Source organism: Oreochromis aureus, linkage group 13, assembly GCF_013358895.1.
Source record: "Oreochromis aureus strain Israel breed Guangdong linkage group 13, ZZ_aureus, whole genome shotgun sequence".
Lineage (NCBI taxonomy): Eukaryota > Metazoa > Chordata > Actinopteri > Cichliformes > Cichlidae > Oreochromis > Oreochromis aureus.
In genome coordinates this window covers 10,370,438-10,388,950 of record NC_052954.1, presented here as the reverse complement: position 1 = coordinate 10,388,950, position 18,513 = coordinate 10,370,438, and the positions used below count along the sequence as shown (strand labels likewise).

General features: G+C 40.1%; 1 protein-coding gene across 1 annotated transcript in view; it reads left to right on the top strand.

Annotated features, from left to right (window-relative positions):
- Positions 1-18,513, top strand: part of cdh23 (cadherin-related 23) — a 189,346-nt gene that overhangs the window by 53,566 nt on the left and 117,267 nt on the right. Inside the window, exon 7 of the mRNA XM_039621895.1 lies at positions 18,259-18,453. Coding sequence (XP_039477829.1) covers positions 18,259-18,453 — 195 coding nt within the window. The remainder of the gene's footprint in view (positions 1-18,258; positions 18,454-18,513) is intronic.

Genomic DNA, 18,513 nt, shown 5'->3' with positions numbered 1-18,513 from the left:
AACACACCATTCACACGTTTTCTTATTTTCTGTCAGAATTCACTGTCTCAATATGGCACTGTGTTGTTTCTGTGATCATTTAGTGTTTGCACATTTCAGAATTAAATTCCTTCCAATGATTACAGTTAAAAGCTCAGCAAAAAACCCTTTGTGTCAAACTAAATGAGCAAGAAAGGACAATGGGATGTAGGATTGCACATTACTAAGGTCTGGAAGTTGGAAAGGAATGCTCCACACTGACATTGTATAATTAGGTACCCAAAGAACAGACCACTCCTCACTTTTAATGAACAAAAGATAATGTAAAAATGCACTGTACAGTCATGAGGACTTTGTTATTCTGTAACAGTTTGCTTTTGTTTGCTTTGTTTAAAGTCAATGAGCTGAAAGACAGCTCAGACAGTCTTTCAGATACAAATCTTTGGCTTATTGCATTTAGATATTTTGTGTTATAAGCAAGTTTTGCCCCGTCCCCAGTGAACACTGATAATAGCAACAGTCACCAAGATTCCTCTTCATTTTTGTGAAACCCCTATTGGCCCCCTTCTCGTCTCCATATTGTGTGATGTGCCCAAAATAAGAGCTTTGATGTATAACTGAACTGTGCATTCGCCCACTCCTTTCCCCCCGTGCCCTGCCAGGACTTAACTTATAGATAAAGCACATGTGGGGAGGGATTCTGAGACTCTAGTTACCATGAGGTAACTAGACTGGTTAATATAAGATTTCCTACAAATGAAATAATAAAATGCTGTTATGAAATGCTGAATGAGCAAAGGAGGCTGAGACAGTTAAAGACACAGACAATCCTTGACACTCCACTTGCTGAGCACTCCATCACTGGTGTCACGTCTCATCAACAAGATGTTAATTTAATTTGACAATATCACATTGTAATAATTGAGATTAAGATAGAGCGAGGAGGAGAATGAGACAATGGAAATAAATGGTGGAGATATTTGCTTTGGAAGTACCAATTTTCATCTAATGATCCTCTTTAAAAAAAAGAAAAGAAAAAGGAGATGATTATATGTGTTGCCATTCTGTACTGGTGTTATTAGTTCTGCCTTGCTTTTTAATTAGCTATCATCATGTAATATACACAAAGCCCACCTAGTAATTCTCAGCTACGTTTTGCTGTAATAAAGAGGCTGTGGAAGTGTTTTTGTCTCATTTATGTCCATCTTCTTCCTACATGCAGTACTTTTCTTTGCTCGATTATCTCTCTGTCCCACTCTTCTCTACTGCAGAGCTACATGAAGTGATTGCAAACGGACCCCGGTAGTGCAGTGGTTTCTGTGTACTGGCTGTCAGTCTGTTCAGATCTGTTTGTCTTCCCATATCTGACATTTACATTTAGTTTCATCTATTTGCATCTATTTCATTCTATTCTATTCAGGCAGATAAACAGAAGGTGCGATTGCAGGACCATTGTTATGTTTACTTTGCAACACACTGCTGATGTATCATCATACGTCTATCTTATTCTTCTTAGTCACGAGTGCTACATATTGACACGTCGGGTATTATACTGCAGCTCCATAGATAGTTATGTAGGACAACTGAGTGAAGTAAAAATAGGCCCATTTCCCTTTATGCTGATAAGGTCGCTGTATCTGTTGCCAGATTGGGAATGCGTCAACTGGACAGAAAAATGTTTTTTCTTACATTAAAAAAATGTGTTTTATTCTGAGTGGCCTAATTCACTACAGGACAGAGGACTATGTGATATGCAGATGTGCTTCTACTAGCCCAACAATGCATTTTCTATACTGACATGAAGGCAAATTTCTATGAGAACCCATCGTAGTATACCACCTGAGTGGCAGAGGCGGCAAACTATCTGTGTTTATTTTTTAGACTTATGATTTTTTATCATTTCTACTAGATACTTCTGCTTGCTATCCTTACTGCCTCCTGTTTATGAACATATCAATAAATGCAATGTCGCTTGAAGTTGTTAAAATGAAAAAATCTTGACTACATATCTCTTAAAGTCCCTCAGCTGATAAGAATACCCATCCAATCCAAAGAACACACTTTTTTCCCCCTTTTTTTAAATATTGTGCTTGTTTGGGTCCCTGCTGAAAATCAAAGCTTTCCTTTGGGGAGTAACCACTGGCCTTTTAAAATCCTAGAATAATGCATGAAAATGAAAGGGGTACCAGGGTTCATAGTGCAGGAGAAGGACAGTCTGCTTATATGTGGTCAGATGTGTCTGCAGTTGCTTGAAGTCTGTGAATTATGTATTGGAAAAAGAAGCATGTAGATTTCTACTGGTGTCTGTGTGAGTAGGTGTGTGCAAAGAGACACCTGAGACATTAAGACTCATGGAAGTAGAGCCCCCTTATGCCCTCGTGGTACCCCATGCCCGAGGCTACAGATAGAGAGAGAGTTGTTGATATAGAGTGCAGCATACCTATAGGACCAGACTACAGAATGGAGAGATTCAGGACTACAGAGTTCACAGTGAAGTGAAAACACACAAAAAGCTTGAAATCAAGGACACGCTGGGAAACAAGGTGAGAGTAAAGAAAGGCACTGGGGGAGGGAGAGAGAGCAGGGTATCTTTTGAATAGCACAGAGTGCATCAAATCCCGTGTGCTGTTGAGATGAGATGGCCTCAACAGCAACCCTGGCATCGCAGTTCGTTTGATAATGCCATGTGTAAAGTGCAGCTTCCCTTGGTCATCGGCCTTAAACACTTGCACTGTTGCACATGCACGGTGGATTCCAGTTGTGATTGTTTAATATTACTTTAAAACCAAAATGTTTCCACTGTAAAAGAGTGGTGGACACAGGCCATGCAGGGAGATGAATCAGAACATGAAAATTGAGATGCTAGGTCACTAATATCCTGGGTAAAAGCATGAAATAGAAATAGTAAAAAAAAAAAAAAGAGGTTTTAGAATTGTAGAAAATTCCTTCGATCAGACATGAGTATGTGGGGGGCAGGGATTGAAACGCCTATCCATCACTCCGTCCTTTCTCTAAACTGCTTATCATCGTTGCTGGGGGCTATCGTAGAACAAACTTAGTGAGTCATAGATTGGACAAGTTTTCAGTCTTTCAGCATCATCACTTTTAGACAAGCATGCGCATCCTCAGTCAGAGCTACCGGTTGCCAATTAGTCCAGCCTATGTCTGCGCACTCTGTCAAGATGTTTTAATGTTGTGGGGATGTCATCTTTTTGTGCCAGAGGCAGAGAAACGGTGACAGGTGGATGAGATCAGAACAGGTATACAGACTGTTGTTAGGTGACCAAAAATATAAGACCTATTAACCTATTAATTATATTTTTTAAGTCCTCTATATCTACATCATCAGCTGGATTTTTGTAACTTAAACCAAAAACCCAAAACCCAAACTTTTTTTAGCCTAGGACCGGTTTATGTCCGACAATATTTTCAGGGACCGGCCTTTAAGGAGTTGCGGATAAATAGAACAAAATAAAACCAGTACCGGTACCAAAAAAAAGAAGATTTATTCTTAACACACGAGAAAAGACCCAGGGAAACCGAGTTAACGATAAAAAAAATAAAAGAATAACGATAAAAACCGATAAAAACCCTGAAAACCATAAATTTCACACCTGAGCCTCAACTCTCACTGCCTGGTACCAAGCGACTCACGGACTGGTACCGGTCCATGGCCCGGGGGTTGGGGACCGCTGACTTAAACCCTTAATTTGTTTAAGATAAACAAACTGTGAGCAATTAATAGCACAAAAACATTGGATTTAGAAAAAACTGATACAAAATGAAAAATTTCTGTGTCAATACAGACAAGATAAATATATCAATCATTGATGATTTTTAAAAGCAAAGCAGACTTATCGTGACGCTACAAAGAAACTACAGCAATGAGCAGACTACTCTGACCCCCAGTAGGCGTCTTGCAACATCTCGTTAAATGCATGCAAAATTTTAAACCCTTGAAATGTATCCCAGAAACCCAAATAAGTACCACAAATCAAATTTTGAGCATCTTTTTTTTTTTTTTTTTTTTTAGCAAATTAACAATTTTTCAAGTGAAGCCCCACCCTCACGGGTTCACATAAAGATACCAAGTCTTGGCATTCAACACACGCAGCCCGTTTGGAGGTCAGTTTCCAAATTTTAAGTTACAAGGAATCTTTACTTTGCAGGTCTTTGCCTAAATCCCTTCCCTCTACTTCACTTCATCTCTCCCCTCTATGTTAGTTCTGGGTAATTACCCAGTTACAGTGTTTCCCTCACTCCCAGCGAATTCAAATCAGATCACTTGCACTGGTGAGTGACTGCAAACATAATCCAGCTGCCATAAAAAGCCTCTGGACCACTATGTAAAATTGCCATTCACTACTGGATTATGGGGCTTTGCGTTATTGTTCCAGCTGTGCACCTTTACAGGTGATCGCGCTCACCTGTAAAATAAAACATCAAGAGCTAATTGAGCAGTGTGCAGAATGAAGCTGTACAGGTGTACGCTCTGCTCTTGGTCACATACCTCCCATATGCACACACAGAAGCACAAATACAGGCTGCCCACACATACACAGAAATGCGCGCCTCCCTTCAACTAGTCCCAAATTCCCCTATGTCTTTAAAAGAAAGTGCAGACTGATTAAAGTCAGAGTTTTATGGGGAACTGTGAAGAATATGACAAAATAAATAAATAAAGCCAGAGTGTCTTGCCCCCTAGGCAACAGCCGTTTATATGATAATCAGCTCTACTCTAATTTGCATTTAATTCTATTTTAAAAAAATGACTTCTTAAAAAAAGGGAGTTGAGGAGGACAGGAAAATTGTGTATAAGAACAAGATGTTCAACAGTAGGAAAAGGCAACAGGATTCATCGTCTTTCACTGTTATCCATTAAGCAGTCACTGGTAATCTGGTAATCACTGATTCATGTCAATTTGACTTTTCAGTGTAAATTAACTACATTTTTGCATGAAGCAAATGAAGCTCAGTTATCTTGCTTGATAGTTTTTATTAATCTTGATAGCAGCATTATAATGTTATCTGGACACTGGGATGTTAACACCTTCAGCATGCCTCTTATGTTGTAATAGCAGCCTTGAAATGGAAAGCCATTAGTAGGGAGCTAGGCTTATTCATAATAACATGAATTAATTTGCCTAAAATCATTAAAAATGCACTATGCTAAAAAGCAGAATTTACTAAACTAAGCAATTAGAGAAGAATTTAGAAGTATAAGATCTTTTTGCAGCCTGACAAATACCAGAAATGCATTATGCTCTGATGTCGACTTCAGGATTTAAGCATTCGCTCAACTAGTTTGTCTGATCTCTACCTTAAGAGAGCTGTGCATAAATGAATGGCCTCAAGTCTCAGAGGACTGAAGCAATGTTTCACCCGTCCACACACAAACCTTTGTAGAGCTCTAAGTTAAGTTAGCCGTGAAAATAATAGCTCGTGTCAGCTAATACAAGCAGCTGTATGTCATTTTAACAACAAAAACCTCAGTGAGTGTCAGCTAGAATTGCTGCTACCCGAATGTTATGTACACTAAGCTGTCCTCACAAGACTGTCAAAGTCCATTTTAAAATGTGCACGTCATCCACAAACTTTTGCATTTAAATTTGAGAGAAATTTCAGAAAAAGGAGCTTACCTACCTCCAAGCAGCAGTAGTTTCAACCACAGCTACAGGTAACTGCTTTAAATAAGGCAGGAAAAATGAGTTGTACTTTTAGTACTCTAAACTGATATGGATAACTTTCCATAACGGGTAAAAAAAAGGTTGCAGAGCTGGCTGATGTGATGTGGCCTGTCCTTGTACCCTTCCCCTGGGATCTACCCATCTGTCTCTCTCTGGCTCTGTGGATTCCTGCAGCATGCTGGGCCTGATTACCTTTACATTTAAACAAACAGCTCCAGCTCTTTGGAGGCAGTCAGCCATGAGCTTTGACAGGGGGTTAGGCAGTTTTGGGAGAAGACTGATAAGGAGATAAATATGTTGTCTTTTCTCCACGGAGAAAATAGCCAACCCGTACATACAAACACACGCCATCCACTGGAGGCATTGATTCCCTATCTCATAATCCTCTTACTTTAACCGTTACTGCTACCTCAAACCTTTCCCCAAACAAAGTCCTACTTTTAACCTATATTATTTTAAATATAGTCACCCAAACTTGAAGCAACATAAGACTTTTCAATTAATACTCCATTATTGAAAATAGTAAACACTAAAATTGAAAAATATCAGCCAAACAAAAAAAAAGCCCCTCAAAAAAACTGTAAGATCTAAATGGAAATTACAGGAACACATCATGAATCTTTGACACTCACACGCTCTCACACACACATTGGGAGGCTGTCTTTGCCTTTCAAAGTGGCCCCTCTCCCTGTCTGCTGGTGTGGAATCATTTTGTTCGGCTGAGTGCTTCTCCAGAAAATCGCAGACGGGCCATAGAGTGGAGCGAGAGGAAAGCGGTGAGAGAACAAGAAGGAATAAAAGCAGGTTATAATGTAAGACACTTTTTGGACATCAGTTCCTGTATGGTACACAAAGACTTGCACCCCATTACTGCAGCGTATTAGGCCTTACTGACTAGTTTAACAGAAGGGGGTCAAACGATTTGGAGAGGAAAGGCTAACTGCCATTAGAAAATGATTGATAACTGTTAGAGAGGCATGCCTATAAAATATATATTAGTTGGGTCTGATTATGGGGGGGGGGATCATAACCCCCCTGGAAATTACGCTCCTGGTTAGGATGGCCATTGGTGACTGGGTTGAAGTGGGATGCTTGAGGCAGAGATAAGATGCCGGCCAACCAGGGGTTTATTCAGCAACACTCAGGGACACAGAAAATCTAACAAAACAAAATAAAAATATGTTGGACCTGTGGTCCAGCAGCAGACTCCAGACTTTTATTGACTGCTACTAATTGAGTCCTAAGCCATATCTGATGCAATTGTATAAGGTTACATATTAAACTAAACTAATAACGTCAACACACAGCTTGCATAACAGTCTTTATTAACATTAAATCAATACAACAGAAAAGGCAGCAACTATTAAATTCACATTTCCCCACTTGGCCTACAAGCTTTGATCTAAATGAGAGCAGATATGTCTGTCAGGTTACCTTTGAATGACACTCAGGATGGCTGGGAACTCTTTTGGCTCAAACACACAGGTAAAGAAAACAGTCTTGCATTTAAAATCTTTCACTTATTAAGATAAAACTTTAAAACTATATGGGGGGGGGGGGGGGGCAAAAGAAAACTTGCCATGTTAATCTATATTTCTGTTCCTAGAGCAGACTTTCACCAGTACCAGCTGGAAGTCTGTCCACAAGGAAGCAACTACAGAAAAACATCAATCAATAAAACAAAGCAAACTTTTTTCTGAGTGTTTATTCTTCTATACAAATAGTATCACAGTTACTCATGTGTAAATGAAGACAACCTGCATTACAGCAAAGTCGATCTTGATTATTAGATTATAGAGACTGTTTGCAGGTGATGAGTTACACCATGAAATAATAATGACAATATATTTTATTAAATTTAATCTCAGCTATTTTGCTCTAAAAGACAGTCAATAGTTGTCCACACTGTAAATAGTTGCACTAAAATCCTTAACAGTGAAAACACCCACATATGTCTGATGTGTGTTCTCTTAAAGGATCCCACATTTAAACATTTAAAACACTTTGAGAATTGATCCAAAGCAACTGGGAAAAATGAAAATGTTCTTTTAGACAGATTTCACTTTCTACTTCTACTCGACAAAGCACACTTAGACAAGTACAGGCAATTGGGTTATCACTGCTAATTCAGTGAATTATGAACAAAGCACACTGGGTGCTTGCACAGTTTCCATCCCTCATGTTCAGAGTTGAGCTCACTAACAGTAATTATACTGCGAGAAAGCATCATACCTGCAATTGGAGTTAAACTGCAGACAGGTACACCTATCAGTAGACTCCACGCTGTCACTCATACATTCAGTCTCTTAGCTCAAACCTGGCTCGAGATAACACTCAATACTCAGGCTGAAATGATGGTATCAGACACGTAAGCTTTACAAGTGGGTCTCCTAAGGTTAGAGGGCTTTATGAGGTGGGTTTCCCATTTCCACCTCAGCCCCAAGTCCAGTCTCCATCACATTATCACAGGTACGTACTACTGCTCACTGCCCCTGGGAAATCACAGGCTATGAAGGAAGCCCTGTCACAACATTTACCATGAGTGGAATTGTAATTACTGACATATTTCTTTATGAGACGGGCTGTTTCATTGGTTTGTAAATGTTACTGCCATGACATACAGTATTTAAACTTGTTATTACCCCCCTTGAGACGTGGGCTTGTTTTGCCACATGGTTTCATCACCGGCCTTATTCGCTGAGTTTCTTTGCAATAAATAATGAATGTTAAGCCACAAGCTAGGTTTCCCAAAGCTCGGGATCCTGGACATGTTTCTGGAAACTTACAGGACACCGTTATAAATATAACACGCAACACGGCCATGAGATAAGTAATGTGGACTTAAGTCATAGCTGAACAAGTATTAGTCACACAAACAGAAATAAGGGTTAAAAACCCCAAAGTTTTAAAGTAAGACGAACCGCACTCTTTTTGGCAGGGTATAAATCCTTTTTGTATAATTTTCCTCATTTGCTATCGAAACCTCGCAGATGAAGGACACTTTATCTTGTTTCAATACCAGTGAATTATTGATAAGCTAATTTCAAATGTGAAATATGGTTTTGTGTGTCACCTCTATGATTAATTTAAGTACTCTTGTGATTCACCTGCTTCAGCATCTCTGCCAAAACTGCATACTGTGAAATTATTGCCAGCTCATGGCCTCACCTATTTGTATGAAAAAGTCTTACATACTGTATAAACCATGTAACTGTGCAGTTCGTGCCTGTATTTTTTCAGGATCTATCTTACTCACTGACCACTTTATTCGGTACACCACTTCTTGTTAGTGCCCATATCTAATCAGGCAGTAACATGGCAGCAGCATATAGGCTTCGTCAAGTTGAGCTGAAATTCAAACTGAGCATCAGAGTGAGGAAGAAGGTTTGGGGAACTGTCTGGCATGTTAGACAGGCAGGTCAGAAACTGATGATCCACTGAGAATTTCCCACACAGCCATCTTTAGGGTTTACAAAGAATCGTCTGGGAAAAAAAATCCAGCAAGTGGCGCTTCTCTGAGCAAAAATAGCCAAACTGTTTTGAGCTGATAGGAAGGCAACAGTAACTTAGATAACAGTGATTTACAACCAAGGTATGCAGTAGAGCATCTTCGAACACAACACACTGAACCTTGAAGAAGCAAAAAATTACATTGGCTGCCATTTGTGACAGTTAAGAACACCACAAATGTTAAAAATGTTGCCTGACCTGAAGAGTCAGGCAACATTTGATTGACAACACTGATTTCTGCTGTGACATTTGGATGGCAGGGTCAGAATTTGGCATAAACCATGAATGAAACATGAAAGCATGGATACATCCTGCCTTGCATCAACTGTTCAGAGTGTAGGGGATGTTTTTGGGACACTTTGGGCCCCTTAGTACAAGCTAAACATCATTTAAACAGCATTGCCTGTCTGAATATGATTCCTCATCATGTCCATCCTTTATGAGCACAGTGTACTCTCTTCATGGCTGCTTCATCCAATAGAAAACCTTTGGGATAGGGCAGAATGGGAGATCTGCGTCATGGACGTGCAGCCAGTGTTAAAGTTACTTAATCCTGCAGACAGTATTTGGAAATATTTGCTGAAAGTGAAAATGATTTTTAACTTATCCATGTGGCGCGATCCTATATTACAGAAATATCTTTCTACAGTAAATGACACACACAGCACACAGTGGTGATATTTGATTTAAAAACAACAACAAACAACAGCTGTTTAAATGGTGCTTGCTTAAAATTCAAGTTATTTACGAACATAGGACAAAAAGCTAAGGTTTTATTGCTTTTTTTTTTTTGGTTTTATTGGAACTATCAGGAAAAGGAAAAAAAAAGAGGCAGGTTTGAGCCAGAAGTGCAAAAAGGGAAAACTCAGAAGAAAGGAGCACACAGCATGTAGGAGAACACAACAAGGAACTGAGGAAAACTGAGGGCTTAAATACATACTGGAGGTAATAGTGAAAGAGGACTGTGGGAAAACGAGACACAGTCGAGCAGAATCTAACTAACGAGACGGAGAGGAAGCAAAAATGAACACAATGCACACAAAGCAAGAGACAAACAAAATAAAACAGGAAGTAACTAAACACCTGACACAGAGATGGAGAAGGAAAAGGGGGAGGAAGAACAGGAAACAAGAAATTGATTATAAACTATAACTATGAGCAGAACCCAGATAACTAATCTAAAGAAAGTCTGAGAATATAAATACTAAAAACAGAGAACCAAAAAAGATGTCAAGAACAAAGGACTAAAAGGCACTTAAATCCACTTACTTAATAATAAGGAAACTAAAGACTAATAAACAATGAAACTCAAATTATAAGCAAAATTTGGAACTAATAACGCAAATAGAATAAAGAAAAGACAAAACTCAAAGCACTGAGTCCAGGACCCAGGAACCATGACAGTTTAAATCTCTCCACCTTGAACCTCTTCCTCACACGTCTCTCTCACATCCTTGTAGAGATTAGCTGAGATGCAAGGAAGGAGCAAAGGAAGCAATGAGAAATGTTAACATCACACAGCACAGCCACTGTTCTCAGCCTGCCCCCTAAATGACTTTAAACAGCTCGCCTAACGTCAGTGTGGACCGCTCCTGTTTACTTGTCTCACATTCTTTTACTAATCTGTGAAGCACTTTGTGACACCTGCATTAGAGAGGACATTTTTTGCACATTATTTCCACTTTGTGTGAATTCCAACTGTTTTGTAGCATAGTTTTCAATAAAAATATCATATTTGAATGCAAAAATGTTGCTTTATTGTACGAAAACAATGACTGTTAATTTTAGTAATCAGCATGGTGAGGTCTTGTGCTGGGTCTTAGTTTCCAGGTAACATAGCAATAGTGCTTTTTATTTTTCTTACCTGGAGAACCGGACCATTAACTTTTAAAAATATGTTTTAAGCTGTTAAGTTGTACACACCAACAGGAATCAGCTAATCAGAAACCAAAGCCTGGTCAAATCATTTACCCTTTTTTTGTAAGGGAACATCTGTCTGCCCTGCAGTTCTGCACTTTCTCCTCATTTGAAATACATTCCCTCACATAGGTCGGAATAATGTCGGGGTAGTGTGACAAGGTGCCACATGTGGGAGGCAGTGATGGAGGGACAGAGGTTGTGCGAGGCAGACAGTGAAAGGGCGAGCTGAGCTGGTACAATCACATGCCTGCTGGGTTGCAAGCGGAGAGCAGACAGCTGGGGAGGAACTGAAAACCTTCTGAGCAGTGTAGGTGTAATCATGGCTCTATTGTAGTGAACAGTTGGGCCTCTGGCGCCGCGAGCAGCAGGGAGCCGAAGCCCAGGCACTGCCCCTTCAAATCACCATGTCTTTAACATTTCTGACAAAATAAGAACAAAACATTGTACTTAGAAGTCTGTAGGCTGGCCATGGGCTTTACTAGGTTGGATAAAAAAGTTAGCGTGACTTTTATCGTAGTGATAGCATTTTTAACTTACAAGTTAGTCGCTGAATCGACGGGTCGCAGATGGATTTTTGGCCGACAGCAGCAGGGCCACACATTTGGTGGCTGGGTTGAGTAGCTGGACGTTCAGTTAGTTGCTTTCTGTCAATCTATTTGCCTTATTAAGTTGGGTTTTTTAAGATATAGTGAGTGACATCATCATACTGTTTGAAATGATGTCCAGAGTTTCATATTTGTTCTGGCTTTACTCTGCTAGGATCTAAGGTGACTATATGTTACAATCAACAGTTGAAATTTTCTGCTAAGCCTGATTTATGAATACTAATTATTATAAAATATGCCTTTCATCAAAAAAAATATCATGATGGTTACACTTTTCTCATATATGATGGTTTTTTTAAGGTTTGTTTAAGTTGCATTCAGGCGCTCTACTCAGAAACATTACAGATGCTGTCATGTTGGGCAACAATGTGGTTTATTCAGCTTGTATACCATCATTAAAAAGCTTTTTTCGCTTACTTCGAAGCTTCTGCCACCCAAACATGTTAAATAAGTAGATAAATAAGCTCCAGCTGACACAGGCCCAATCAATAAAACATTTAAAAGTATTTAAAAGAGCCGCATCTTTTGCTTATCACCACTGATCTCTAGACCATGTGGCTAGAAAAGCTCACATTCAATACACCTGTCTTTTCTGAGCAGTGAAATCAATGCAGTTTCTGTGCTGTTATAAATATCATAGATAAGTAAATCCCGAGCAAATGAAGCACTTAAGAAGGAAGAAGCATGGTGGCGTGAATCCAAAGTAGCATCAAGGGCTTCAGGTTATTTTTACAAGACGAATTAACTTAGACTTCGTCAGAAAATGTATTAAACATATCCAGTATGTGCTAGGATGAATACTAGAAGAATACTAACTAGCTGGGATGGAACATTGTTTATCTTGTTCAAAAAATATACGCATTATGGCATAAATTCAGGGGCTGATGGAGACCAATCTGCATTTCCTCAGAGAGAAGCAAAGTGCAAAGTATTGGTGCTGCTTTTGCAGTCTTTTGTTTAATGAGCAGCAGTGACATGCTACCAGCCTGAGCTGTATTAAATATCACATCCTCAGTCTTTGAGGAAGTGTAATATCAAAAGCTTTAAATGTTTAACTTTTATATATTTTACTTGTTTCTCTCCTCTTTAACCAGCGCTGTATTTTTTTCTGCTTTGTAAGCCGTGTTTAATTATTTGCCGAATTAATTGAATAAATAATAGAGTAATTTGGGGCTTTTAGTTCGTCCAATTGAAGAGCATAATTTGCGTTTACACAACAGTGTGAATGAATCTGGCTCCATACTGAGAGTGACACAGTAATGAATTAACTAAGTGTACTCTTGGACAGAGTCTAATCTCATTGTAGGGGCTGCTCCCTCAAGGACTCCTAGAGGAGACAGCTGACATTTAACCAGTGGAATCCTCACAGGTCCAGCCCTCGGGGGATTCAAGCCCCGTTAAAGTCCGACAGAGAAGCTGCGGCGTGTAGTCCTGGTCCGTCCAGCTCTGACTCTCTGCGGCCTCAGAAGTGCCGCTGCCATTAAAAACCGGAAATTTTAAACATAGAGGACGAGTAGTAGAGAAGGCAGGGCAAACACACCGTACGATAAAGCAGAGGCAAAGTTAAAAGCGAATGGGGACCCCCTTCTTTATTAGAAATGTCTCATGGTTGTTAGTGACAGGCCTTCAGTTTGATTTCCTCATCTGTATTCTCAGTCTTCCTCTGCCTTTTATCGCAGTCTGCGTTCTTTCAGTCTCCTTACAACTTGTAGTCTGTTTTTTCGTGTCACATTTATGACCTTCTTCATACTTTTGTCTTTGCAGAGTTAAGATGAATCACTGAAATAGTAAGTTTTCCTTTGCTTTTGAGTAGAACTTACAATTGCACTGTTTAAGGTTTATTAATTGATATTAATTGGAAATCATTCCCATGAAATTCTGCTGCCTATGTTAGTCAGAGGACTTCACGGAGGACATCAGAGGTGTTCAGCTAATCTTGGAAACGGTCCCAGCACCGTCCTCTTGGTGTGATATGAGGCTTTGTCTCTGTCCCTGATAAGAATCCATGGCCACTGCATACTGTGCACAACATGCTTGATAAGAAAGGTGATGTACCAAGAAATTCACCAGACATATCTTGATATCTATGACATAGATTACCTTTCCTCCAATGCTTTGCCTTTTAAGTGCTGTCTGACAACTGGCATGACTTTCTTTTAGCCACACTTCTACAGCCTAATTGACGTAACGCTGCACAGGCAACTGTCCAGCATCTTTCTATCTGTAGAGGATCTCAGAGGTATTACTGAAGTGAGCACTAGGTTCTTGGTCACTTGCCTTCCTTCCTTAAACTTTTACTGAGTTGGCTGAAAGGCCAAGTCAGAAAAGTGCTTCCTGATTTCTTCCTTTTCACAATGATGCCCGCAAAGCTCCTGGGAAGTTTCATCGATTCCGCAGTTTCTCTCACTCTTTCATTGATCGGTGCTTCAGCATAATTGTGTTTTGGAATTTTTTGGACTATAGAAATGTAAGGATACTTTTTTTGCTCTGTTATTTTACAGTATGTACTGTAAAATCTATCAAACTGATTACAATAACACAGGTAGCAATTAAAAATGTCAATTTTAAATATTAGTAGGAGTATTTAGTGGGAGCACTTTTGCATTTGAATGTTTTTTATGTTCATTTTTTTTATGCATTTCAGCATTATTGTGACACAAAATTAGAATTAGCTCTCAGTTACGATCTGAATTTTGTACCATAAACAGAATGCTCCTCTGTCTCTATCTCTCTATATATCTCTGCTGTATGTTTCTCCTTCTCTCATAAGTAGCAGCTCTCAGAGGGAGAAGAGAGTGATTCCCACAGTGCACTTCAGATAAGACACAGCAGGGAACTGTCTCCATCCCTCCTCAACCATCTCTCCACTTAACATTCTTCTTCCCAAGGAAATAGCCCCATTTATTCAAAAGCTGCAAAGCACTGTCAAGGCTTATATGCTGGAATATGTGGCGTGACAAACCAATTGGCTTTTGCTCTTTTGAAGGTATAGGTAGTGACACATACATGGTTCTCAACTAGCATTCAGTAGTATCCAGTTTAGCTGCCTGTGCTTCCCCATTCTTTTGTCCTTGTTGTTTATCGTCTGTCTCATTTATGGAGGAATGATTGCGTAGTCTTATAGGTTAATAAAACCAGAATTATTCACTGCCTTGTATTTTGCGCCTGGTCACTCACATCGACTTCACACGAGTCCAATCAATAGCCCAATAGGAAGGGTACTGTGACCAATTGGAAAGCAGAAAAGTGCTAGTAGAAGATAGTATTGTGTAGTGGCTGCTTAGAGAATATTTCAGCTCTCTTTAGTGATGGACTGCTGGAATGCAGAGAAATCCATCAAGAGGAGCTGACGATCCAAGGCAACTCTTTAAATAGGTTGCTTTATTGTTTTGCTCTTAGTATTAAAATGCACCGTTTATGCAAACTGAGCAGTTTGACCTTCAGAGACTAAAGGGAAGCAAGAAGATAAGACTGAATAATGTGACTGGTTAATGCTCGCATTCAGTTTTCAGGGAGAGATTCCAAAAAAAATCGAATAGCGGCTCAGACGCGAGCTTCACCCGCACGCAGGCGAGCCCGCTAACCTGTGCAGCACCACACTGGCACACTGACACATTCTGCTGAGAGTTGGTCATCTGCACATCGCGGCAAAGCTTTGAACTGTTGTTGCTTGAAGTGCTTTGAATGCCGTGCCTCTGTCAAATCTGAGAGATCAAAACTGGCGCTGGCGTGTGCGCGCGGGTGTGTTTACATATACGAGCGCGTTGCGTTATTTACCGAACCTTGCGGCGTTTGACCCTGGCGGTGTTTATGAGTTATTGTTTCACAGGTTGCTGCGCAAAGAGAGATAGAAGGTGGCATGCTTCAGGGGAAGAAAAGGATACATCAGATCACATTCTTTATCCACACACACACACCTTTTTCCAAAAAGTGTCACACACACACACACACACACACACACACACACACACACAGACATGCATTCATCCAACACTTAACCATCAAACTACCTCCTTGACATCAAAGCAGAATTGATAATGTCGACATCCATTCCACACACACACACATACACATGTACATGCAACAATATTTAATTAATTCACCTAGAGTTTGATTGCGTATATTTTCATCCAATTAATTTGTTGCTGTGCTCGGGTGTCGCGCTGCAGGCTGTGGGGTACCTTTAGAGGTGTTTCCAATTTCCTCCTAAGCAGACAACTTGACAAACATATTAAATATATCAGAGAAATGCAGCTTAGATGTTTATTCAAATGCAGTTATTGTTGTGGGGGAGTGGATTAGTAACTCTGTTCCTTCACTCGGCAATTGTCAGCCAGGTTACACTCAAAGTGATGCAGCAGAGCTTCTCGGGGACCCAAAAAAAGGAGAGCAGAGCATGGAAAGTGACTGAAAGCTGTCAGCTCTGGTTGTTGTTCTCATTTTGAAAGAAATATTTTTTATTTTCATTTTTTTTCAACAAGAAATAGATTGGCGAAAAGTTTTCTGCTCTTCCTTTTTCACTCTTATTGCCACAGTGTCGTTCCCTCTTGTCAGAGCAACTGCACTAAAAGAAATATAATGTTAACCCGAGGCCTACGATTACATCTGAGCATTCACAACTTTCAGACCTACTTTTAAAAAAAAAGTAAATTATATTAATTTTCACTACATAAATCTGAGAAATGATCCGGGACCCCGTCTGCATACAACATAGCGAGGATTCCAGGGATAAAAAACTTGCTCTGTTACTCTGGTTGACATTTGTTGCTCTCCTTAAATGCTCATATGGCAGTCTAGCTTGATGTGGTTGGACAGACCCGTTTGCGATGCTGTTTATGTTTGCATGCAGAGACCACTGCGAGAGAGCAGAGCACACATTTCATTACACAAATTACAAATGCGTACACACATATGCCCGCGCGAGGTCTGATTCTGCTCATACTGTCTACCCCCTCTAACCCAGGCGTTCACACACAGTTACACAGTTTCATAGACTCTGACACACCACTATTTACACACACACACACACGCACATGCAAATAGACTTCTACACTCTCATGACACCAGTGCAGACAGACTGTGGGGTCAACTGCTCTCTTACTGTGTCACTTTAGCTCTGGCTCAGGGCCCAGCTCAGTTCAACACCATGACCTCCCCATGTGGTCACACTCTGCCCCTGCGATAGACAAGACCACATACACACATAAACGTGGACACCCATACACACACACACTCTCTGGTCTGTGTCTACAGGTGTGGTAAACAGGAGGAGAGAGCAGAAGACCTGTGCAAGTGGGGTTTTTTTTTCTTTTTTAGTGGAATATCAGGATGCGTCCCATTCTCCTTCACGTCCTTTTCCCTCTGTACCTGTACACATTCTCATTTCTCATTAATCGTGCATGTATGTGTGGCTGTTTTGAGATAAAATTTCAATTAATGATGCCGTTGTTCCACAGACTTTTCGGGCTACCTGGAAAATGTGTGTCTTTATACAGCCTTCTCTTTTTTTTATTTAATTTTTTCTTTTGTTTGTTTGTTTGTTTATTTCACACATGACCCTCTGGTGTAGCATCTTGCGGACTTTCTGGGCATTTCATATATCTTTGCTTTTAGCTTTTTGATACCCAAGACCATTTCTGTGGGCAACACAGATAGGCAATGCATATATTTACAGACAACAAAGTGCAACAAATACTTTCTGTTGTAGGGATAGATGCATTATTGTAACAATAACAGTTTGCTTTAGCAAGGCAAGTTGCTCTTTCACTTGCAAACAAGAGGGCTAAGTCTGCTGTAAATTTGTCTTGTGTGCCAGAATTAAAGCCTGATCTTCACGGACAACTCAAAACAAGCATCAGGGTTAACGTTTCACACACGTGTCAGTTTAGCTGTATTACTGAAATAGAGCTGTGGTTTCATCTTCTTTCAGACGTTCCGGGAGGAGGCTGAACGAGGCTGTCTTTTTACTACAGCCTTTTAGTAAAGCTGGTGAACATTTGTCTCATTTTCGTCAATGTTGCTTCTTAGAAATGCAGCCCAGCTTGGTACTGCAGGCAGGCATCCCGCGACAGTTCAGTTCACTTGTTTGATCTTTTTGCTCTTTTGTCCATTTTTATCCAATATGTCACTACCAACAATGGTGTGTCCTCCTCCATTCGTCATTGGCTCTCCTGACAAGCTGCTGAGTCAGACTTTTGGCCAGTCCAACAAGTTTGAAGTTTGAAGCAGTTTGTTTGAAGCAGCCGTCTTAATCATTGCTTTTATTCATCCAGATCGACTACAAATACTTTGTTATTAGATGTCATTATTCACGGGAAACGCTGCAGGGGATCAATCACAATCACAACCAAATTGTTTTTGATAGTAATAATTATTAATTAAGTTAAACTGCCATCTGTTGCTTTGGTAGTTAATAAAGCTTTCCTGTACCTGCTTTATTCTTTATTTTTCTCTGACTTTTAAATGTAATTATAGAAGGAGATATCTTCCTGCATACACTTGGGTTGTTGTTCGCCTATATTCACTTCTCTGTGTGTCTCCTTCGATGCGTCTTTCAGGACACACCGGTGGGCAGATCCATATTCATGGTAAACGCCTCCGATCCAGACCAAGGCACTGGGGGCAGTGTTCTCTTCTCCTTTCAGCCACCTTCTGCCTTTTTCGCCATTGATGGCGCCCGAGGCACTGTCACTGTGACCAGAGCTCTGGACTATGAGACGACGACAGCCTACCAGCTCACCGTCAACGCTACGGTCAGCACACATACAGTATCGAAACTTAGTCTCTGTTAGCAAAACTACATTAGTGCTGTT